The sequence below is a fragment of the Petaurus breviceps genome, unplaced genomic scaffold, assembly GCF_028583685.1.
Source record: "Petaurus breviceps papuanus isolate PSGF00001 unplaced genomic scaffold, PetGlider_PUasm1.0 90977, whole genome shotgun sequence".
NCBI classification, from domain to species: domain Eukaryota; kingdom Metazoa; phylum Chordata; class Mammalia; order Diprotodontia; family Petauridae; genus Petaurus; species Petaurus breviceps.
The window spans coordinates 42,031,123-42,055,827 of record NW_027187391.1 but is presented as its reverse complement, the minus strand read 5'-3'; the positions used below and the strand labels follow the sequence as shown (position 1 = coordinate 42,055,827).

The 24,705-nt window shown below is 39.0% G+C and overlaps 1 protein-coding gene across 2 annotated transcripts in view; it reads right to left on the bottom strand.

Moving 5' to 3' along the window:
• Positions 1-1,243: 1,243 nt before the first annotated feature.
• The window catches only part of SLC22A16 (solute carrier family 22 member 16), a 61,587-nt gene continuing 38,125 nt past the window's right edge, over positions 1,244-24,705 (bottom strand). Inside the window, exons 5-9 of one of the 2 annotated variants that reach the window (XM_069077048.1) lie at positions 23,229-23,356; positions 18,177-18,286; positions 15,774-15,873; positions 2,589-2,714; positions 1,244-1,597 (exon numbers count right to left, since the gene is read on the bottom strand). In XM_069077048.1, coding sequence (XP_068933149.1) covers positions 1,385-1,597; positions 2,589-2,714; positions 15,774-15,873; positions 18,177-18,286; positions 23,229-23,356 — 677 coding nt within the window. In that variant the 3' untranslated portion in view covers positions 1,244-1,384. The remainder of the gene's footprint in view (positions 1,598-2,588; positions 2,715-15,773; positions 15,874-18,176; positions 18,287-23,228; positions 23,357-24,705) is intronic. The other variant, XM_069077049.1, reaches the window with a different exon arrangement.

The window sequence follows — 24,705 nt, the reverse complement described above, 5'->3', positions numbered from 1 at the left end:
TTGAAAGGGTTGGGATGGTAATGTAAGTTTTAAAATCCAGCCAGAATTGAGGAAAGGAAAAAAAAAACAAACATGAAAAAGGAATGACATCTTCACTCAAATCGGCAAGAACAAAAACCCTTAGAAATATTCAAATTGACATTAGTTCATTCAGCATGCTGACCCCAAACTCTGATTTTGCAGTGAAAACTTGCAGAGTTCTTTGAAGCACTAAATTGTCACCAACTTCAAAGAGAACTTGGCTTGTGAAAGAGACTCATGGGGGAAACCTGGTTGGAAGATAAAGGGAGAATTGGCAAGTTCACTCAGTCATTAATTACATGATAAAAATCACAGAATAGGGCTTTCAAATTCAAAAGCAAACCACCCACAGGACTGGAAACCCACAAGCATAGTGCGGGGATCAGGACACCTTGACTGAACTTAAAACAAAGGGACCTGTCATATTTCATTCTCTGTTGATCGAGAACAAAACAGCCAAACAAACTTGTTCCACTCCCAGTTGCTGTGCAGATAAGTGGCGACAGGGAGGCAGGAAGACCTGAGTTCAAATTCAGCCTCAGATGCTTAACTGAACTGTGTGACTCTTGATGTTTTTCTGCCATCTGCACTTATATTTCCTTAGGAAGGAATTGCTGTTGTTATTTCAATCTTGTCCTACTCTCCATGACCCCATTTGGGGTTTTCTTGGTAAGGAAAATTGGTTTTCTATTTCCTTCTCCAGCTCATTCTTTCAGATGGGGAAACTGAGGCAGACAGGGTTAAGTAACTTGCCCAGGGTCACACAGTAAGTGTCTGAGGTCAGATTTGAAATTAAGATGGGTCTTCCTGACTCCAGGGCCTGGCACTCACTCTATCACTTCAACAATGAACTGCCTGTGTGACTCTGAGCAAATTATTTGCCAGAATTGTTGTGAGGATAAAAAAAGAGATAGCATTTGCAAAGCACTTAGAAAGCTAAAGATGCCATATAAGTGACATTATTATTACATCACTATTACAGCTTTAAAGCCGTCCTCAAAATGAATTTATTATCTAAGAAAGCATTTAAGAAAAAAAATCTTAAAGCTCAAAAAGTAATAAAAAAAGTCAAAAGAAAGCTCAAAAAGTAAAGAAGGAGAAGGAGAAATGGGGGAGGGGAAATTACAAAGGGGAAACATATCCCCTTCCTACTAGCAATAAATCAATTAAAGAAACAAACTAAAAGTGTTTGCATATGTTTAATCTATTAGCAAGCAGGACGGTGTTTTTATAAAATTTATTTATTCATAGAAAATAGTTTCCAAAATTCCTTATAAAATTTAAAATATGTAGGAAAGGGGTTCTAATTAAGTGGCATTAATGGTTAATGATTTTTCAAATGATAGCTTACATATAAACACTTCTACCCATGAGCACCAGCTGCCCCTTGATGAATCATCTCTATTTTCCCTGAGTCCATATTATTTACTGTGGGAAACATTTTGGCAGGAGCAATTACTTTCTTCCCTCCTAGTTTTTCTGCTTCCTCCCAACTGTTGGTCAAAGGTTTCCCAAGAGTTTCAGGGAGCATCAGTGTTAACATTCCGGTCAGAAAGGCCATAATACCAACCAGCAACTGGAAGAAATAAAGTAAATTAGCAGGTCATCAACAAATCAATCAACAGGCATTTAATAAATACCTACCATGAGCCAGACATTGTGCTAAACCAGGAGTGGGGAACCTGGGGACTTGAGGCCACATGTGGTCCTCTAGGTCCTCAAGTGCAGCCTTTTGACTGAATTCAAACTTCACAGAACAAATCCCCTTAAAAAAAGGATTTGTTCTGCAAAACTGGGCTCAGTCAAAAAGATGCACCCAAGGACCCAGAAGACCACATGTGGCCTCGAGGCCACAGATAAAGATAAAATAAAGGATAAATAGGTCTTCCCAAGAGGGGGAGAAAAGAGCTTTGGAATTTATTTCAGAAGGAGATGAAGATGCTGTCCTACTTTGCTATGATTTTTACAGCTGTGAAAAAAGTTTGTTTCGGGGCAGCCAGGTGGCTCAGAGTAAGAGCACCGGCTCCAGTGTCGGGATGACCTGGATCAAATCTGGGCTCAGATACTCAGCACCACACACCCAGAAATAATAACTGGCCTTGTAACCTTGAGCAAGTTACTTAACCCCAATTGCTTAAAAAAAAAATTTGTTTCCTTCAAACCTACCAGGTTTCTGGGTAGGTGGTATGATAAGGATCTGGAAGCTATTGGGGTCCCTGCAGTTTATCACTGAGCAACACATTAGGGAGCAGTGTGGAGCCATTTCCCTACAAATGTGCAGAGGGGATTTTGACTTTCCAACTCAAGCTGGACATAAAAATAGAAATCTGATCTGATCTATTAATAATTTACATTTATAGAGTACTTTAACATTTCTCATCCTTCCAATATCCCCTATTTCAAATTTGAAAAAGAACTGATGCATTCAATAAAAGAAAGGAACATTATATATTGATTAGCAGAGGGAGGGAGCCAGGATTCCTTAATTCTTAAGAATGAAACATTTTTTAATGACCTGGATGAGTTAAATTAGAAGGATAAAGACAGAACTGAACTGTGAGACATACCTCTCTGCAACAGGAAAAGTAGTGGATCATCGGTCTACAATGAACATTTGTGGTGTACGGCGTATTACATTTGCTGGGAAGTGAAGGTTTCTTCTTCTTACTATTTAGGGAACAGCAGCACTGTACCTGTGATTTTATGGGTTCAAGGAATTCCCTTAAGGGAAGCTGCTTCTATCAATGCAGATCAGCCAATGGAGGTAGAAAGTTGCCTAAAGCAGTGGTGTCAAATTCAAATAGAAACAGATCCCTGAAGGCACATGTTTGACAACCCACAAATTAAAATTATGCACCTTGTACAGTATTTTTATTTCATTAAATATTTCCCAATTACATTTGAACATACTGAGGAATGTTACAAGCTGCATATTTAACATCTCTGGCCAAGAGTATTGAGATGAAGTGAATTACCCTCTATCACACAGGCAAGACTTGAACCCAGGTCTAACCTACCTCTAAAACCAGTTCTACATCCACTAAGCCATGTTGCTGTCTATATTTATTATTATTTAAAATAGGCCAGGCCCTACCATGAAACTCTTTTCTCATGGGAAACATGGAACCTATCTCCATGAGTTGCTCTCTTTTGGGTCAGTGTTTATGTTCTTCCCCCAGCCCCTAGTATGGATGGGACCTGGGAGCCATATAGACCAACTCCCACAATTGGGTAGACTGAGGCTCAGAGGAGTTAAATGTTTTGTGTAAGGGGGCAGCTAGATGGTGCAAGTGAATAGAGCACTGGCCCTGGAGTCAGGAGGACCTGAGTTCAATTGTGGCCTCAGACACTCAACACAAAACTAGCCGTGTGACCTTAGGCAAGTCACTTAACCCCAATTGCCCTACCTTCCCCCCTCCAAAAAGAGAAAAAAAAAAGGTTTTGTCTAAGGAAGCATCAGATGCAGGGTTTGACCCAGTTCTTCTGACTCCAGAATCAAAACTCTTTCAAAAGAACCCTGTTGCGGGTATAGTTGACAGATAAGGAGACATTTATAAGACTTAGAGATACTTATGAAGACATTGATTTAAAGCTTAAAGGAATCCAGAAGTCATTCAATACAACTTCCCCCACCCTTTACTCCAATTCAATGATTTCCTATTCCCTATCAATAGAATGGAAGTACATATCCTCACAGCCCTTCAAAAAAAACTATTGCCTTCCTGGCATTATGACAGCCACACATAAATGTCACAAGAAATTTTGCATTATTATTGTACAAATTGCACTTTTACATTTTTTTTTAATTTTTTTGAAGGGGGAAGGCAACACAATTGGGGCTAAGTGACTTGCCCAAGGTCACACAACTAGTAGGGTGTGTCAAGTGTCTGAGGCTGGATTTGAACTCAGGTCCTCCTGACTCCAAGGCAGGTGCTCCATTCACTGTACCACCTAGCTGCCCCAAAATTGCACTTTAAAAAAAAATCAAAATAAAGCATAAAACCTAAGTTACTTAAGTTGCACTAACTGGCCAAAGAAAGCATGCTCAATTACACAAAAGAAAAAGGTATTGTTTAAAAATATATTAGATTGATTAGATTGCTTGCTATCTTAAGGAAGGGGGTGGGGAGAAAGGATGGGAGAAAATTTTGGAACACAAAATCTTATAAAAAGGATTGTTGAAAACTATTGTTACATGTAATTGGAAAAAATAAATATTATTTACAAATATATGTGTGTGTGTACATCTACATCTACATATATATTGTGTGTAGATAGATAGATAGATAGACAGACAGATAGTTGAGATTCAAATACACACACACACAGGCTTCCAAAAAACCCTACTTTATCCAAATATAGGCTAACCTAAGAATGACTATTGGAAGGGGGAAAAAATGTGTATGTACCTATGTATATATGTATAGAGAGGGATAGGGATTGGACTTGTGATTTCATTAGTATAGGGAACTTTTGCATCAGGAATGAAGAATTGCCTCTAACAATGAAGGTCAGGACTTTCTCTGCAACTTTTAGTCTTGTGGGTACTGAGAAAAATTGATTATAAACCACACAGCTTTTAAAATAAGCCAATTGAGGTAGAAGGGGGGATGAAACCTATATTTCAACTAATAGGATTCTACTTTTAATTAAGGATCCATTTGAATTTGAGAAACTTGAGAAATATCCTCCCACATACAGACCCAACACACACAGCAATCAGACTTCTCTGATGCCAGGTGTGCCAAGTGTAAAGAAGCAAGTGTTATTAGCACTGATTATCAAGAAAAATTGGTTTAAACAGGAATCTGCCAAATGGCTTGATTCTCCAGCATACACCTTGTTGTAACTAGTAGTTTCTACACCCCACCCCACCCCACCTGGTGGCATCTGCAGGATCACATGAGAGAGCCTTGCCTTCTGTTTCCCTATGGTGAAGTTTTGCAGTATTTTCCCCAAGTAAAACAAAAATCATTATTTTTAGCTTTGTTGAAGAAGCAGCTAAGGCAGCTAGATGGTTCAGTGAATAGAGCGCTGATCACTGAGAGTTTCTACAAAGGGAGAGGTTAAAACCACTATCTGCTGATATATACAAGCAGAAAGAGGCAAGAGAATTTCACTGTATTGCCTGCACCATCAGCATGAAGCACCTTTCAGGAGTCTGGGGTAAGTCTTAACAGTGAGGGATAGCAAATGCCAAGCTCTTGCTCCTGAAGGGCTGGCCCGAACAAAGCCAGTCAGTGAAATAGCCAACATTTTTCTTTTTTTTTTTTTTAAAGCAATTGGGGTTAAGTAACTTGCTCAAGGTTACATGGCCAGTTATTTCTGGGTGTGGTGCTAAGTATCTGAGCCCAGATTTGATCCCCAGGTCATCCCAACACTGGAGCTGGTGCCCTTACTCGCTGTGCTACCTGGCTGCCCCCAACATTTTTCTTGAATGCCGCTTCTTGTTGTTCAGTTATTTCATGCCCTGACTCTTCATGACCCTAATTTGGGGTTTTCTTGGCAAAGGCACTGGAGTGGTTTGCCATTTCCTTCTCCAGCTCATTTTACAGGTGAGGAAACTGAGGCAGACAGGGATAAGTGACTTGTCCAGGGTCACACATCTAGTAAGGGTCTGAGGTCAGATTTGAACTCAGGAAGATGAATCTTCCTGACTCCAGGCCTGGCGCTCTGTCCACTGTACCATCTACTTTCTCTTGCTTGAAAATAAGCAGGATCAACTCTGAAATTCCATGTTTTACTTGTCTAAGTCCAATCATTGTGAGCTCACTTCCTTCTTAGAAAAACCTATTCAACCATTGTTATTTAATTGTTTTTCAATCGTGTCCAACTATTTATGACCCCATTTGGCGTTTTCTTGGCAAAGATACTGAAATGGTTTGCCTTTCTTTCTCCAGTTCATTTTACAGAGAAAAATCCAGGCAAACAGGGTTAAGTGACTTGCCCAGGGTCACACAGCTACTAAGTGTCTACAGCCAGATTCTGAGCTCAGAAAGATGAGTCTTCCTGACTCCGGGCCCAACCATCTAGCTGACCCAGTTACTTCTTCAACAAAGCTAAAAACACGAATTTTTTTTTCACTTGGGGCAAACACTGCAAAACCTTTCCACGGAAAAGCAGAAGGCAAAGCTCTCTCATGTGATCCTGCAAATGCTACCAGGTGGGGGTGGGGTGGGGTGCAGAAACTACTAGATACAACCAGGCATGTGCTAGAGAATCAAGTCATTTGGCAGATTCCTATTTAAACCAATTTTTCTTGATAGCCAAGTGCTAACAGCAATTGCTTCTTTATACTTGGCACACCTGGCGTCAGAGAAGCTTTATCACTGTGGGTGTTGGGTTTGTATGTGGGGGAGGGAGGCGAATGGTATCCGTTACCAAAAACAGGTAGAGGCTTTGAAAGAGGGTTTGAAGCTCAATCCAAACTCTCACTCTCGAAACCTCAAAGTAGTATGTTAGAGCAGGATGGAACCTGAAGAATTATCTAATTTAACCCTTTTATTTTACAGAAGAGGAAACTGAGGCACCCAAGAGGCGAGGTGACTTGGGCAAGGATGCAAAGATTAAATAAAGCTTTACCAGAATTGAGGTGGAATCAAGGGGAGCCTAATCTCCAAAACTTATGGACCATTAGAATTTTAAGAGATCTCAGAGAACACCTGGGCCAACTCCCTCATTTTATGGAGAAGGAAATAGACCCAGAGTTAACGTCAGAGCAGGGACTAGTACCCAGGCTTTCTGACTCTCAGTCCTGCCTCTTTAGCCACATTGTGAATATATCATCACAGGGAACTGACCCTTCCAATGCAACAGTAATTAGTCTAATGATAAATGGCAATGCCAAGCAGCTAAGCAGGGACAGGGGCCTTTAATCCTTCCAGGCTCACCCTGAACCAAAGATCACCCTGCTTTCTCGGTGGGAAAGTTTCAGCAGTTCAGGAGGGCAAAGCTTCAAATAAAAGAAAAGTTCCAGAGATGGGGGGAGGGGGAGGGAAAGTAGATGCATATCCAGGAAGAAATGGACCTTCATGGACATGCCTTGCCTTGCTTCATCTCAAGTGGCCCTATTCCCCACTCTGTTCCAGTCTGGGGCAGACCCTGCTGCACTGATAGAACCCTCCTAGCCCTGGGCAAACATCTTCTCTTCCTTGGGGCAGCCCAGTCCCAAGAGCTAAAGGCCTTGAAATGCCTCTCTCATGTCACCATGATTTCAACCTTGGCCCTCTGCCACTCACTGAACTCATTATACCTAACCTACCACTATAAATCACTAATAATTAGAGATATAGAAATTAAAGCAATTTTGAGATTCTACTTCATACCCATGAGGCAGGCAAAGATGACAAAAGAAAAAAATGACAAATGTAGAAGGAGCTGGGGGAAAACAGGCACAATATCAATGACCCTCTCCTCTTTGGCACTATCTTCTCTCTCAGGGGTGGGGAACCTGTGACCTCGAGGCCACATGTGGCCTTTTGAAGTTTGGAATCAGTCAAAGGGCCACACTTGAGGACCTATAGAGCTGCAGGTTCCCCACCTCTGCTAGGTTTTCATGGTGCTGCTTTTTCTTCTAAGTCTCCTTTACTGAATATTATCCAGGTCATTTTACCAACAACAATGGGTGTCGCCCAAGGTTCTGTCCTAGACCCTTTTCTCTTCTTCCTCTATACTATTTCATGTGATGAACTCATAGCCACCCATAGATTCAATGATCATTTCTATGCAGGTGATGCTCAGTTCTTATATGGCCCTAACCTCCAGCCTCATATCTCCACCTTCTCACTGGACATCTTACACTGGATGTTACAAAGACATTTTAAATTCAACATATCCAGAACTAAATTCATCATCTTCCTCCCTCCCCCACCAAAAATACCCTGCCCTCTCCCAAACTTCCCTATTACTCTTAAGGGTAGCACTGGGCCGGGTGGCTAGGTGGCACAGTGAATAGAGCAACCACCATGGAGTCAGGAGGACCTGAGTTCAAATCCAACCTCAAATACTTGACACACTTACTAGCCATGTGACTTTGGGCAAGTCACTTAACCCCAACTGGCCTCCAAAAAGCAAAAACAAAAATAATAAAAAGGGTACAACTGGGCTCTCAGTTACCCAGGCTCACAACCTAGGTGTCAGCCCTCCCTCCACATCCAATCTGGTGCCAAGTCCTCTTGATTCTACATCTCTTATATACATCCTTTCTCTCCTCTGTCTCTGATACTCCTGGTCCAGGCCCTTTGCAATAGTCTGCTGGCTCATCTCCCTGCCTTGAGTCTCTACACATTCCTGTCCGTTCTCTATTCAGCTATCAAAGTGATGGTCCTAAAGCCCAGGTCTGACAATGTGACCCCATCCCCCTATTCAAAAAACTCCAGTGGCTTCCTAGTACCTCAAGAATTAGATATTTAAGCTTCATTAAAGCTTAGGTAGGAGGGGTGGCTAGGTGGCGCAGTGAGTAAAGCACCGGCCGTGGAGTCAAGAGGACCCAAGTTTGGTTCCGGCCTCAGACTTAACACCCACACACACACACACACACAAAAACTAGCCGTGTAACCTTGGGCAAGTTACTTAACCCCAATTGCCCTCCAAAAGGCAAAAAAAAAAAAAAAAAAGGCTTAGGTAGGGGTGGCTAGGTGGCGCGGTGAATACAGCACCAGCCCTGGAGTCAGGAGGACCTGAGTTCAAATCTGGCCTCAGACACTAGCTATGTGACCCTTGGCAAGTCACTTAACCCTCTTTGCCTCAGTTTTCTCATCTGTAAAATAAACTGGAGAAGGAAATGGCAGACCACTCCAGTATCTTTGCCAAGAAAACATCGAATGGGGTCACAAAAAGTTGGAAACAACTGAACAACAGCAAAGCTTGAAACTGCACTGAGATTTTGGGACACCCTGTCTAAAATCCTCTGTTAATAAATTCTCTTTCATAACCTTATCTCCTCCTATTTTTCCAATCTTCTAATACATTACTCCATTCCACTAAATATTCCTTCCAATGATGCTGGCCTTGCTGTTTCTTCCACAGAACATCACCCCTCTTAGAACATTTTCACTACGTGGAATACTCTCCCTCCTCATTCCCATCTCCTGGCTTCTCAGGCTTCCTTCAAGTCCCAACTGAAATCTCACCTTCTCAACTTGTGTAAGAAGCCTTTCCTAGCTACCCTTTGCCATGCTACATTTTATCAAAAGCTTTCTCTATATCTAATGATAAAATTACAGTCTTCTTATTTTTCTCTGCTGATAAGATTTATTACATGAATCATTCCCTTGCTAGTAAGCCATCCTTGCACTCCAGTTATAAATACTTCTTAGTCATTCTGGTTAATTTTTTATGTACTGCTGAATTCTATTTTGGGGTATTTTAATATCTTCACATTAATATTTATCAATGATAGAGGTCCATAATTTTCTCTCTTAGCCTTGTCTCGTCAGGCTTAGTGATCAAAACCATATTTGCCTTGCCGAAGGAAATTGCTAGTCTACCATCTTCTCTCCATACTGAAATAGTTTCTATACTAGAGCATAGGTCCTATACTATTTGAGTTACTTGTTCTTTAAGAGTTTGGTGAAATTTGCATATGAATCTCTCTGAACCTTGTGTTATATTTTTTTTTTTGCAAGACAGCACTATACCAATTTCTACTCAGATGTATCCATTTACATTTTCCACATCTTATTTTGCTAATATTTGTACTTTATATCTAAGTCATCATGAATTTCTTTTAGATTTTTTTGGTTTATAGGTCAGAGCCATGTATAGTACTTTTTTTTATCATTTTCTTAATTTCTTTGCTCGTATGAACTCTTCTTTCGCCTTTTCATTTTGATCATATGGACTAAATTCTCCTCTCTTTTTAAAAAATTTTTGGATTTACCATTTGAATTTGTGTATTTCAACTGATTAAATTCTGCTTTTTTATTTATTTCTCTTTTTCTGTTAGTGTATTGCTTTGTTCATTTTCTAGGTTTTTTTTTTAAGTATAGATTCAACTTTTTGATCTTGGCATTCATGCTTTAAATTTACCTCTGAGTACTGCTTTGGCTGCATCTCATAAGATTTTGAAATGTCATGTATGTATTGTAATAATCTTTTATATAATGATGCTATTATTCTTATACTTTCTTCTTTTGCTCAGGAAATTTGTTTATATTTTATATTACATATTCTTTATATATATGTATATATATATTACATATTCTTAATTTTATATTATTAATGTTTAATAAAATTACCTTGGCTACATATGGGTCTACTCCTTTTATGCACTGTATAATTATTTGCCATTAACTTTATTGCATTCTGATCTGTAAACGTAATGTATATGATCTCTTCTTTTCCACATCTACCTCTACTTCTTTGTGAGTCAGTATGTTATCAATGCTTCTGGATATTCCATTTTTTCTTAGAAAAATCTGTACTTTTTTTCTCCCCATTAAGCTCTCTAGCATATAGCAATTGCATCTAGTTTGAGAGTTTGGAAAAAAAAAACTTCCTTTATTGAAAAAATCAATTTTATTGATAGCTTGTTTCCATATTCTCTACATTTCCCAGTGTATCCTTCCTCACCCTCTTCAATGAGTCTTCCTTTAAAAAAAATGTTTTTCCAATGTTTTTTTTTTACATCATTTTAATTTCCCAATGGTTTATAGCTCCCTACATTCCCTACACTCTTCCTTGTAACAAATAAGTATGGTCAAGTAAAACAAGTCAATACATTGGCCATGTCTAGAAATGTATGCCTCCTTCTATACCTATTTGGTGGGAAGTATGTTTCACCATCAATTTCTCTGAAATCATGGTCACTGCCTTGACCAAAATTCTGAGGTCTTTCCATGTTATTTTCCTTTACACTATTATGATTATTATGTAAATGGTTTTCCTGGTTCTTATTTTTCCATTTAGTCAATTCTGCTTTTTAAGGAGTACTTTTCTGTATTGAATTTTTATGTTTCTTTTACCATTAGGCCAATTCTGTTTTCTTAAGGTGTTCTTTTTTTGTTGTTGTTTTGGGGTATTTTTTGCTTTTTGAAGGACTGAAAGGGCAGGGCAATTGGGGTTAAGTGACTTGCCCAAAGTCACACAGCTAGCAAGTGTTAAGTGTCTGAGGCCGGATTTGAACTCAGGTCCTCTGGACTCCAGGGCTGATAATCTATTCACTGAGCCACCTAGTTGCCCAAAGCTTTTAGTTTTATCATTATTTTTTGTGCCTCTTTTTCCATGTCATTTTTAATATATTTTTTTGCATCACTCTCATTTATTTTCCCAATTTTTCCTCCACAACTCTTATCTCATCTCTTTTTTTTTTAAACTCAAGAATTCTTGCTGGGAATGGGTCCAATTCGCATTTTTCTCTGAGGCTTTCCTTATAGCTGCTTTCACAGTATTATTTTCTTCAGAGTTTATATCTTAGTCTTCCCTGTCATCATAGCAGCCTTTTAATGGTCGAGCTCTTTTTTTGTCATTTGCTCAGTTTTTCTAACATATTTCTTGACTTTGAACTTTATGTTAAAGTTGAGTTCTGCTTACCTTGGGGTGGGAAGCTACTGCCCCAAGCTTCAGGCTTTTTCATGCTGCCATTTTTAGAGCCAGCTCTGAGGGTTTGCACATTTTCAGTGCTTTCAAGGTGGTGTGATTTGGGGAGAGGTATAATTACTACTATCTCCTAGTCTCAGTTCTTTGTCTGTACCCAAGAAGGGTTCCTGCCCCCTTGTAGCCATAAGCACTAATACTCCTTTCTGCCTTGAAACTGAGACTAAGGCCCCAGCACTTTTGTGACCAACCAGAAGCACTCCTCACTGCTCTGAATCTTCAAACCAGAATTGCATATGAGCAGTAGAGTCACCAATCAGCACCAGCTGCACCCAGTGCCAGCAAAGGATCCCCTGTAATCTCCTGACCAGTTGTCTGATCCCCTTACTGTCTCTAGGCTGAGAGCTCCAAAAGTTGCTGCTGCTGCTGTTTTCATAGTGGCCTCCAAGCCAGTGATGCTACACTCTGGGCCTCTCCTGTTAACCTCCTAAGTCATCTCAGGCTGGGAAAATGTCTCACTCTGACCTTTTGTTAACTCTGTCACTCCAAAATTTGATTTGGGGAGTTATTTTAAAGTAGTTTGGAAAGAAATGGTGGGAGAGTTCAACTGGGTTGCTGCCTGTGTTCTGCCATCTTGGTTCTACCCCCATCTAGTTTGTTTAGTACTCTATTGGGCTCTGTATTTTCTTTCTTATCTGTCTTCTCTTTAGATTTGCCCTATTCTGATAGTGGTGTGTTGAAATCTCACTATGATTTATTTTATTTTTTGCTATTCCTTCTTGTAATACCCTCAGCTTTTCTTTCATGAATTTTACTGCAAAATTATTAGGCACATCCATATTTTAAATCAACTTTCTCTCATTTGAATAGAAACTTTTAGCATAACAAAATATCTTCGATTATCTTTTCTAAAACTTTCTGGTTAAAATTTGACTTTGATATTTTCCATATTATTCTTGTTTTTTTGTGATTTTTGTAATAGCATGGCAAAGTTTATAATACATTTCATATTAAATACCAAGTTATCTAACTCAAATGAAAAATAACATATTGTCAGATCCTATTTTATGCCATTCTAGAATGTGTTCTTTTTACTAAAGAATTCGGTTTACATTTAGCATTACAATTGTTAGATTTCTCTTTCTTTGTCACAAATTGAATAATAATTCAAAATCTTTTGTTGTCACTAATCATCTAAATCCGATTAAGAACACCGAAATCAAAATTCTTGTTTTAGACGGGCAACGCGTCTCTTTAGGTTAGTCAGCTCTCTTTGTTGAGGACAGATGCTCTCCTTTCTCCCTGAGCATTATTCTCTCATGTACATTATTCTCTCATGTACTCATCTTAATTTTCCCTTTTTTCTTTGTTTATTATATAAAACAGTCACATTTTCATTAACATCTATTTCTTCTTAATTCGAGAAGTATTATTTAAAATTTTGTTTTTTTTATTTTAAATGTTTATGTTTTGTATTTAGAGCCTTGATTATTTAAAGACTTCACTGAAGTCTTTGAACAATCTCTATAAATAAGTCCCTATAAACTAAATTAATTTCCCCAATACATTTTCATTTTGTATATATTATATTTTTTTCTCATCAACCCACATCTTTCTTGAGAATTCCAAAATTTGTAGTCCTTGGTATAGTTATTTCTTTGGGCAACTCATATGATTGTTTTTTTGCTTTTTGGAGGGGGGGAGACAGGGAAGTGGGGTTAAGTGACTTGCCTAAGGTCACACGGCTTGTAAGTGTTAAGCGTCTGAGGCCAAATTTGAATTCAGGTCCTCCTGACTCCACAGCTGGTGCTCTATTGACTGTGCCACCTAGCTCCCCTGATTTTTTTTTCATTAGAGTGTTAAAAGTTAAAAGTTAACTATGAACTGGATTCAAACCCTGGCTCCTCCACTTTATATTTGTGTGAAGTGGGTCAAATCCTTTAATTTCTCTAGTTTCCTCATCTGTAAAATGGTAGGGAAGTTGGGGGGAGGGAGCATTGAATGGAATGATTTCTAAAGCTTTTTCCTAGTCTTAAATATATAATCTTATTATTTTGACTAGCAGAATTGAGTCTTGCCATTTTCTTTGTCATGGCAGGTAGGTAGCACAGTGGATAGAGTGCCAGGCCTGAAGTCAGGCATATTCATCTTCCTGAGTTCAGATCTGGCCTCAGATCCTTATTAGCTGTGTGACCCTGAACAACCACTCCACAGCATTTTTGCCAAGAAAATCCCAAATGGGGTCACAAAGAATTGGAAATGAGTGAACAACAATAATTTTCTTTGTCAGTGTTATGTGGGTCCTTTATTTACATTTAGTCATTAGTCTGTTCATTCTGAAAAGTTTTAGTGAATAATTTCCTGGAACATAGTATTAAAGATTTTTTGCTTTTCTAAATTTGGGGAGATGTCAGTAATTCTTAACCTGTTGACATTAATCACTTGAATTTAAATATTTTACAATTCTTTTAATAATATAGTCATTAGATAAGCTGGTTTTCCAACTGTTCTGTGGAGTTCACAGATCTGTTTTATACAATGATAAACCTGTTGTTAGCTGCCTCATTGGTTTTTGAGCTCTTTCAGATGTCTTCCATTCTAAATAATATTTCCCTCCAATCTTTTAAAAGTATCTTTTAATTCTACTTTCAATTTCTTTCTCCCTGTAGCTACCTACAAAACTTCTAATATGAGGGTCACTAAAAGGCCAGCCTGCTTCAAAATGCTTTCCTTAACTGCCTAAAATCTCTACCACTCTGACTCTGCTAGGTTAGACAATAGCAGTAGAGTTTTCTCCAGAAAACTATAGTTAAAATAAATACCTGTTACTTTGGAGAAACTACTTCTCCTCTTGGCATATTAGCCAATGAGAAGATATGTTTATCAGAAAATAATAGTTGAGAACTTGGACCCTGAAGGGTTCAGTCAAAGAACAGAGTGGTTTCAATGACAGAGGCCAAGTATACATAGTCTTGCAGTGGTCAAAGGCAAGCATGAGGATGTCTGACCACAGAAGAATTTGTTCTGGCTACAATGTGACAAAAGATGAGGAAGTCAATGGATAGAAGGAGGTGAGAAAGAAAAAAATCACTCAGTTTGCCTAAAATAAACCTTGATTCCAGATCTAATGAAGTGATGAGGAGATGATCATTTTGATAATATAAGCAATGATTTGTTGTTGTTCAATCATTTCAGTTTTGTCTGATGCTCCCATTTGAGGTTTTCTTGGCAAAGATACTAGAGTAGTTCACCATTTCCTTCTCCAACTCATTTTACAGATGTAGAATTGAAGAAAACAGGGTTAAGTGACTTGCCCAGGGTCACACAGCTAGTAAGTGTCAGACCACATTTGAACTCAGGTCCTCCTGATTCTGGACCTGGTGTTCTATACACTTCACCACCTTGCTGCCCCACACAGTGATCATAATAATGTAAGTATTAAGAACTCTAGAATGGGGGCAGCCAGGTAGCACAGCAAATAAGAGCACCAGCTGCAGTGTCAGAATGACCTGGGGATCGAATACGGGCTCAGACACTTAGCACCCACCCAGAAACACCTGGCCATGTAACCTTGAGCAAGTTACTTAACCGCAATTGCTTAGGGGTGGCCAGGTGGCTCAGCAAGTAAGAGCACCGGCTCCAGTGTTGGGATGACCTGGGGATCAAATCCAGGCTCAGATACTTAGCACCACATCCAAAAATAACTGGCCATGTAACCTTGAGCAAGTTACTTAACCCAAATTGCTTAAAAAAAAAAAAAAGAACACTAGAATGAATCTAAACTTATGTGATTATAATAACCAAATTTGACTCAAGAGAATAATGAAAGCTACCTGCCTCCTCTTAGCAGACTGGTAAGGGACTGTGGGGGAAGCAAGCTGCATATGCTTTCAGAGGTAGTCATTGTCACATTTTGGCTCATCTATTTTTGTTACAAGGGAAGATTTAATTCCAGAGGATGGTTGGGCTGCCTAATCTGAAAATTACTGTGATATAAAAACAACACACCAGTAAAACTTTTTTTCAAAGAGCTTACATCTGAAAATTACTGTAATATGAAAACAAGACACCAATAAAACATTTTTAAAAGACATAATCAAAAAAGAGAATCATAAAAAGTGGTGATTTTTTTTAAACCATCAACTAATTAGTCATCTCATTGACACTATTGTTAAATTCTAAATTAGCATTATCAACAAAATGCTGTCAATTGATACCTGTGGCATGAAGATCCACACACTTGAGAGGTAAACGCAGAAAGGTGCAATCACGCTTCCTACACGGCACATCATGCTACCACTTCCTACAGCAAGGGACCTAAAAATGTTAAGAAATGTTAAGAAAGCAAAAGCACAGGAAATAAATAAGTGATAGAAGACAGAAAACTGAACGTTTATGGCTTTGTTCTGGGAAAAATATTTGCACATTGCTGCAATTTCATAGATGGAAGGAATACCCAAGCCAAACTACATTGATATATGGACTTCCCTCAACCCATACAGTTCATGGCCCCCTTGACACCTTCAAAAAAGGTTGTTTAGGAGTTGTTGTGGTCAGAAATATTTATCACCTGGTGGACTGATTTCTGACAATGAGCCATTCAGAACTCAGCTAGCCTGAGCCATCGCCTGTGGACTCACAATGGGCCTATGCTTGAAGTGTTTCTGGTTTGGTAGGGGTCACCAGAACTGACACACCATTGGCATAGCTTCATTGAACCCAGAGAGCACTCCATAGCCTGGAAGGACACTGGAGGAGGGCTTTGGTAGAAGAAAGGACACGTAAGAGAAATATTAGATTAATTCAATCCAGAGTTAATTTGAAGACAAGATTTTGCAAGAATATCGATCTGAAACAAAGCCAATACATGAGGTTTTGCAGCCTCTGGAGTCACAGAGCATTATGCCTCAATTTACACAAGTGACAATGTACAACTGAGAAGTTGTACATACATCAAATTTTTCTTTCATTAAGAAGCATTTTAAATGTGTGACTACTATCTAAGGAAAACATTAACAAAAAGCTTCTTTTAAAGTAAATTATCCCTCCCTAATAAGTAGTGCTATTTCACAAGTGGGATACACTTTCAGTTGAAAAGAGACAACCTACTTTTCTAAAATTCATAGCAGCTACCATTTTAATAGACTCTTCATAAACGCTGATTGATGGTGGCAGACTGGTGCTTTCACATTTGCAAAGCACTTCACAAAGCTGACCTCCTAACAACTCTATGAGGAAGGTACTCTCATTATCCCCATTTTATGGATGAGAAAACTGAGGCTTGAAGAAATAAATGAAGTGACCTGCCCATCATCACGTAACTAGTTAAGGATCAGGGCAGGAATCATGCCTTTCTCTTCCTGTCTCCAATTCTAACGTACCATGTCCTATGGCCACACAGAACAACTCTGAGTCACACACATTCATACCAGTGGTTTAGGGCAATCCCTTTTCTCCCTCAGCCAATAGTGATTGTTCAAATTCTTTTCTACCCTGAAATATGGAAAATGTCCCACACAAAGAACTTTTGGAATATGTGTCTACTTCTAGTGCTAGGATTAGGCCTCGTCTTATTAAAGGTGAACAGGTTTCCTTATACTCTATAACTGGGCACATTACTTAGATCTCTTCCATCCCCTTTCCTGCCCACAGTCATATATGGGTTCACAAAGGAGGCCTAAGGGTCTCAGAATATGGCAAGTTGTAGTACCATTGGTATCTGCTTTCATCTAGAGAAGGGTATAGCCAACTACACCCTGCAGGCCAAGACCTGTTTTTGAACAGCCCATGAGCTAAGAAAAGTTTCTACATTCAGGGTCACAGTTTGTCAAATATTAAGAGAACATATATATCGTGAGAAAACAGGCCTCCTGTGGCAAGAAATATAGGCAGTCATTAGGATATTGGGATTTAAAGCTAGAAGAGGTCCAAGACAATTGTGCTTTAAAGTTCTTTAGGACTATGCACACCTTCAAAAAATGATTTTTCAAATAAATATTTCAAATAATTTTTTTTTGCTTTTCAGTGCCAATTAACCATACTCAGCACTTATCACAGTGCCTGGCATACAGTAAGTGTTTAATAAATGTTTACTGACTGACTGATAACCACAGCCTTAGAGTTACAATATATCTGAATTTCTTTTACCTCAGGCACTTTCCATATAGAAAATACCTGGGACTTCTGTCTATCGAGTAGCCCATTAAACAAATGATGGCTAACTGTGATGTTCACTAAAATCTTTTTCCATTATCTCATTGTAGAGTAGAAGTGAGTTTGGGTTCTCATCAACTCTATCAACAGAGTACAAACCCTGGTATGTCCAATTGAGTGACTTACCAACTGAAAAGGTTCTGGGTTTTTTAGGCCTGTCACCTTGGATGACTGTCATCTGTCACCATTTGGCAACAAGCCAAGTGGAATTCAGAGAGTTTCATCACCAGGTTGGTCAGGGTGGGAGAACAGCAAATTTTTAGTCATAATAAATCACAAAATTCTCCTTCTTTGGCAAAGAGGAGAGTCGCTATCTGCATCAGGGAAGGCAATAACCACAAACAAGTCACATATCCTATACATTCAACAGTAACAAGAAAACAGGAAGATAAGTCGCCAGCTCTCACCTTACAAATGTTGGATACAGCTCTGCTGTATAGAGGTAAATGAGGCCAAATGCAACACCGATGGCAAACTTTCCTGCCATATTTGCCAAAACAATCAAAACACTGCAATGCTGTGGAAACAATACAAATGTGTCATTCTAAGGAATTTGCAGTGTCCTTTGGACTCAATGTCTTCTCTGAAAGTCATGATAACCCTGAAAGATGCATATTGGTCCCCTATTTTACAGATGAAGAAACTGACAGAATCCAACTCACATTCTAGCTAACAAGTGTTAGAGCTGGGATTCAAATCAAGGATCTCCTGACTCCAAGTCCAGCACACTTTCTCCACCTCAGGTTGCCTCTCTCTTTTCCTGTTCTACCTGCATTCACACTGTCACCATCCGAGGGGTCCCTGGAGCCTAGAGGCAGCTAGGTGGTGAAATGGATATAGTGCCATATCAGGTGTCAGAAAGACCTCATTTCAAAACCTGCTTCAAACACTAGCTATGTGACCTTGGATAAGTCTGTTTGCCTCGATTTTTCTCATTTGTAAAATGAGGCTAATAATAGCCCCCACTTCACAGAATTATTGTGTGGATCAAATGAGATAATATCTGTAAAGTACTTAGCACAATGCCTGGTACATAGTAGGCATTTAATAAATGCTTATTCTTTCCCTCTCCAATGTAAACCTGCATTATCACTTCTCTTCAGGACTATTTATAAGCTTCATACATAGTTTCCCTTTTTCCTGTACCCAATGCCTCCTTTTGCAACTCTTTGAAATGATTTTCCTAATGCATAGCTTTGACTACATCCCTCCCCTGCTCAAAAACCCTCAGTACCTCCCCATTGACTTAAGGATAAAATTTCCACTCAGATGGACACATAAGGCTCAAAATAGCTCCAAGATGAGTTTGCAGCTTTATTCCTGTTTTCAGGAACTACATTCTAGTCAAACTAGACCCTGCTCTCATTCTGTATCTCTGACCTGGTAGAAGAACATTTCATTAATGTAGCAAATCCCCTCTGACCCAGAACATTCTCCTTCCTCATTCTACTGGCTTGCCCACCAGTCTTCCTCATTTAAGGCACACCAAAGATGTCAATTCTTCCACGTTCCTTGCCACCTGAAAGTATTTTCTTAGCCCTCAAATTTTCTTAGAAAATTTGATTTTCTATAATACTCTATAATATACCCTATAATACTCTACCCTGGATTATACTTGTTCGTATGGTATATTCCTCCTCAAGCAGCTAGGTGGTGTAGTGGATAGAGAAACAGGCCTGGAGTCAGAAAGACTCATCTTCCTGAGCTCAAATCTGTCTCAAACACTTACTGGCTATATGACCCTGGGCAAATGACTTAACCCTGTCTGCCTCAGTTTCCTCATCTGTAAAATGAGCTGGAGAAGGAAATGGCAAACCATTGAAGTATCCTTACCAAGAAAATCCCAAATGGGTCACAAAGAGTTGGACATGACTAAAAAGACTGGACGATAATTCCTCCTATTGGAATGTAAACTCCTTGTAGGCAGGATCTGTGTTGCTATTTCTCTTTGCATTTCTAGCATCCACACATAGTAGGCACTTTCCAAATGTTTTCTGAGTCAATAGAGAAGCAAAAATAAGGTGCTCTTTGGATGTATTTAGGTAACTTGGGAGATGCATTTGCTCTCCCAGATATGAGGGCAAGTTACCACTGCAGTACATCTTATACTCACTAATCTAAAACATCTCTCAAAAAGTCATAGAATTCCAGGTCCACCACAGTACAAACTTGGAGCCAGTCATTTAATATTTGTGGGCCTCAGTTTCCTCATTTGTAGAATGGAAACAATGACATATCTGGAAACAGGAAGACCTGAGTCCAAATCCAGTCTTGGACACTTCCTAGCTATGTGACCCTATATAAGTCACTTCACGTCTATCTGTTTCAGTTTCCTTATCTATAAAAGAGATGATAATAGCATCTACATTCCAGGGTTGTTGTTATGATAAATGCTTTTCAAAGCACATAGGTACAGCTTAAAGAGCTATATGTATTATTACTGCTATTATTACTGTTACATGTACAAGCATACAAGGCACCTGTCTTTCCCTTAAAATAAAGTTAATTAAACTTGAACATATTTTATGTTGAGAATGTGAAAGAATCACAACACTGTTTGAGACAACTGGAGATACCAAGATGTCACAAAGCCAGTGCTAGAAAGCACAGCCCTACTGTATCCTAAAGAGATCTTACAAGTGGGAAAAGGACCCGTATGTACAAAAATATCTATAGCAGCTCCTTTGGTGGTGGCAAAGAATTGGAAATCAAAGGGATGCCCATCAGTTGCGGAATGGCTAAACAAGTTGTGATATATGAATGTAATGGAATACTATTGTGCTATAAGAAATGAGGAGCAGATGGACTTCATGATAACTTAGAGAGACTTATATAAATTGATGCTGAGTGAGAAGAGCAGAACCAGGAGAACATTGTACAAATTACAAACACATTGTATCTATGATGACTAATTTTGATGGAATGGGCTCCTCTCAGCAATGCAAGGTTATAAGACAACTCCAAGGGACTCATGATGGGGAGTGTTATCCACATACAAAGAAAGAACTACAGAGTCTGAATATAGATTAAAGCAAACTACGTGCTCTCTCTCTTTTTTGTTTTGTTTTGTTCTTTCTTTCTCATTGTTCTTTCCATTGGTTATAATTCTTTACAACTTGACTAATGTTTAGCATGAAGGTATTTGTAGGACCTATATTTGATTGCATGCTGCCATGGCAGGGGGGAGAGGAAAGGAGGAGAGGGAAAAAATTTGGAATTCAAGGGATTGTGGAACTAAATGTTGTAAACTAAAAGTAAATAAATAAATTTTTAAAATTAAAGAAAAAATTTTAAGTTTAAAAAAAAAGCACAGCCCTTTATAGGTGAGTTCCTAAGGGAAATAATTTGAAAAGGACACAGAAAGTATGGAGAACGTGGAGGAAAATATTGCCTGTTAGAGATCAAGTGACATGAATCGTCTAAAAAGTCTCACATTAAAAGCATCACAATCAGGCCTGGATCATCGATTGGTATAATTCTATCCCCCAAAAAAACAATTCCTGATAGTTATCTGTATCAATCAACCAACGAGCACTTATTAAGTGCCTACTGTGTGCCAGGGACTGTGTGCAGTGATGCAGATACAAAGGATGAGACAATCCCTAAGAGGAGCTCTCATTCTAACAGGGAAGCAACAAGGACATATATAAGTAGGTACCAAATAAATAGTTAAATAGAGGGCAGTTTTGGGCAGGCAGTAGCAGGTAAGGGCATCAGGAAAGGTGAGTGAAAGGGTAGCCACCCTGGAGATGGACTGTCGCATATGAGGAGCAATGGTCAGTTTGGCTGGATTGCAGAGTCAAGAATGCTGAGGAATACCCAGTGAGGTGGCAAAGAGAGGTTGGGCCAAAGTTGTGATGGGTTTTAAAAACTAAACAGAGGAATTTATAGTGGAGGCAACAGGGAGATACTGATTGAATAGAAAAATAGTAGAGTCAGACTTGGGATAATGGAAAATCACTTTGGCAGCAGTGTGGAACTTCCTAGATTTGGGCAATTTCATTGTAGACATGGAATAATTATCACTTAAAGAGGAAACACAGTCAAAGCAAACATATATTCTCTTAATCTTGAAGGGCAAAGACTTCTGTAGCTCTCTATTGCCTTCAGGATAAAATATTCACTCCTGGGGCATTGAAGGCCCACCACTCTGGCTCTGCGCCTCCTTCCCTAGCCTTACTTGACATTATTCCCTTTTTTGTGTTCTATATTCCAGCTAAAACGGACTACTACCTATTCTCATATGGGATATTTCATTTCTCATCTCTGCCATAACTCAGCAGCTATGACAAATTCTATCCTCCAAATTTGCCTCTCTGAAGCCTTTCTTTCTTCTAGGTTCAGTGCATGAGTCACTTTCTACTTTGGGAAACCTTTCCCACTTGCCCAGAAATATTATTTCTCTCTTTCAGTGAACAGATTACTTGTACTTATTTATCTACATACATGTCCTAGCCAACAGAGTAGAAGTTTCCTGAGGACAGGAAATGTTTCAATTTTATCTTTGTATCCCCAATATCTGGCACTTCAGAAATATTTTTAATTGAATGAACTTCAGCCCTCCCCTAAATAGAAGTTATATTTAAGTCTCATGTAATTTTGCTTCCAAAAAATTGCAGACTCATTTATAACTATTAGATCATGCTACATCATATATTTTTAATGTCTAATTTTTGAGGAGTACAGAACTATCACTAAAATATTTCCAATCCCTTAAGGATATCTATTGTTGAATAAGGAAGGAAAGCTCATGCTTATAAACCCACTTGCTTTCCTTTACCTCTAATTCAATATATAGAACAGAAAAATAAGCATTTATGTAGTGCCCATTTTATAACAGACACTATTCTAAGTTCTTTACAAATATTATTCATTTGATCTTCACAACAACCCTGTGAGGTAGATGTTATTATCGCCCCCATTTTGCAGCTGAAGAAACCAAGGCAAATACAGGTCAAGTGGCTTGCCCAGGCTCACATAGCTAATGTGTCTAAGTCTAGATTTCAATTCAGGTCTTCCTAACTCCAGGCCTGGCACTCTATCCAAATGGCAGGCTCATTTCTTGGAAAATAACATTGAAGAAGTAGTTCTTTAAGTATGAGATATGAGTTTCCTTAGGTGAGCCAGGAAATTTTGGATGTCATGCTATTTCATATAAAAGAAAATATATCAATAATTTAATGAGAATTTTACTTAGCCAGCATGCATAGTCTAAGTAGTGTGTTTTTTTTTAAATAAACAATACACTCCTAAAATTATGAATGCATTCACCTGGAAACACACCAGACCTTGAGCTGACAAAGAACTCTGCTCTCAAGCAAAGGGAGTCATGCCAGGGACAGTCATCCAAGTGTCCTAGTGCCAACTTAAACATTCATCGTGTCTTGGTTCCTCCCAGCAAAGAATACAGCCTTAAACCAAGAAAAGGTGGAGAACCCTTATTTAAGATAACAACTCACCTGAGGGATCAGCATAATCATGGCACAGATCAGGGCACTAGCAATAAGAAATGGTGTCAGAGTATTTCTTCTTCCAAGTCTGTCCATTCCAAGGCAAGCAATAACATAAGCAGGGAGTTCCACGGCACCTATCAATGGAAAATTTAGCCAACTGTAGTATAAGATAAGAGCAGCTATGTGGTGCCAGGTCTGGAGTCAGGAAGACCTGAATTCAAATCCAACCTCAGACATGTACTATCTGTGTGATCCTGGGCAAGTCACCTAACCCTATTTCCCTCAGTTTCCTCATCTGTCAAATGAACTGGAGAAGAAAATGGCAAACCACTCCAGTATCTTTGCCAGGAAAACCCTAAATGGGGTCACAAAGAGTCAGACAGGACTGAAATGAGTGAACACAACAAGGGCAAGAAGACAGGTGTCTATTTGTTGAAAAGAGGAAAAAAGCTGAGGTTCCCATCCCTATAGGAGTAAGGTGGTATAATGGGAAGAACTCGAGATTTGGTGTCAAAGAACCAGGATTCAAATCTTACTACATGTCACTGTCTGTCTAATCTTACTACATTCTCTGCCTAATGTTGGATAAATCAAGCTCCTTGGACCTCACTTTCCCCATCTGTAAAGCAAATGGGTGAACACAGATGGGCTCTAAGGTTCCTCCCAGATCTGACTCCTATGACTGACATAAAATGAAGAACTCTTCTGAACCTATTTTTAACTGGATTCACTTTTATTTAGGCCACTGGCTACAGGCCCATGGTTTTTCTGACCCTTTTGCAAACACTGATTCTAGAATAATCATCATATGCTTAGAAAAGACAACTTACAGATGTTCTGCCTGTAATTTAACAAAGGTTTTACATAAGGATAGCATTTTCATGGGAAAATAAATTCTAGCTACAAAGCAAACCTTTCAATCCTGGGATCCCAAGTGAATCTTTCCAAAGGGCCTCCTCCCCTGACCCTCATCCCTCCTGCCCAATACCATACACACACACAAAAAAAAATCTTCACTGGCACTGCCACAGGAAGCAGGCCCTACAAGCAATGTAGTTTGGCTGGGAGCTAGCTTATAAATGTCTGTATAACAATTTGGGTGGTACAATAGATAGAGTGAAGGCCTGGAGTCAGGAAGACAACTTTCTGAGTTTAAATCTGGCCTCAGACACTTATTAGCCACATGACCTTAGTCAAGTCATTTAACCTTATTTGCCTCAGTTTCCTCATCTGTAAAATGATCTGGAGAAGGAAATGGCAAACCATTCCAGTATCTTTGCCAAGAAAACTCCAAATGGGGTCACAAAGAGTCGGACACAACTGAAACAAGTGAATAAGAACAAAACTTTTTATAGCATCATGGAATCACAAGCTAGGAGCTCCCATTTTACAGAGGAGAAAACTAATTCAGAGATTGTGATTCGTCCAAGGTCATACATTTAGGAAATGAGGACTCAAATTCAGCCTTTCTGACTCCTAGTTC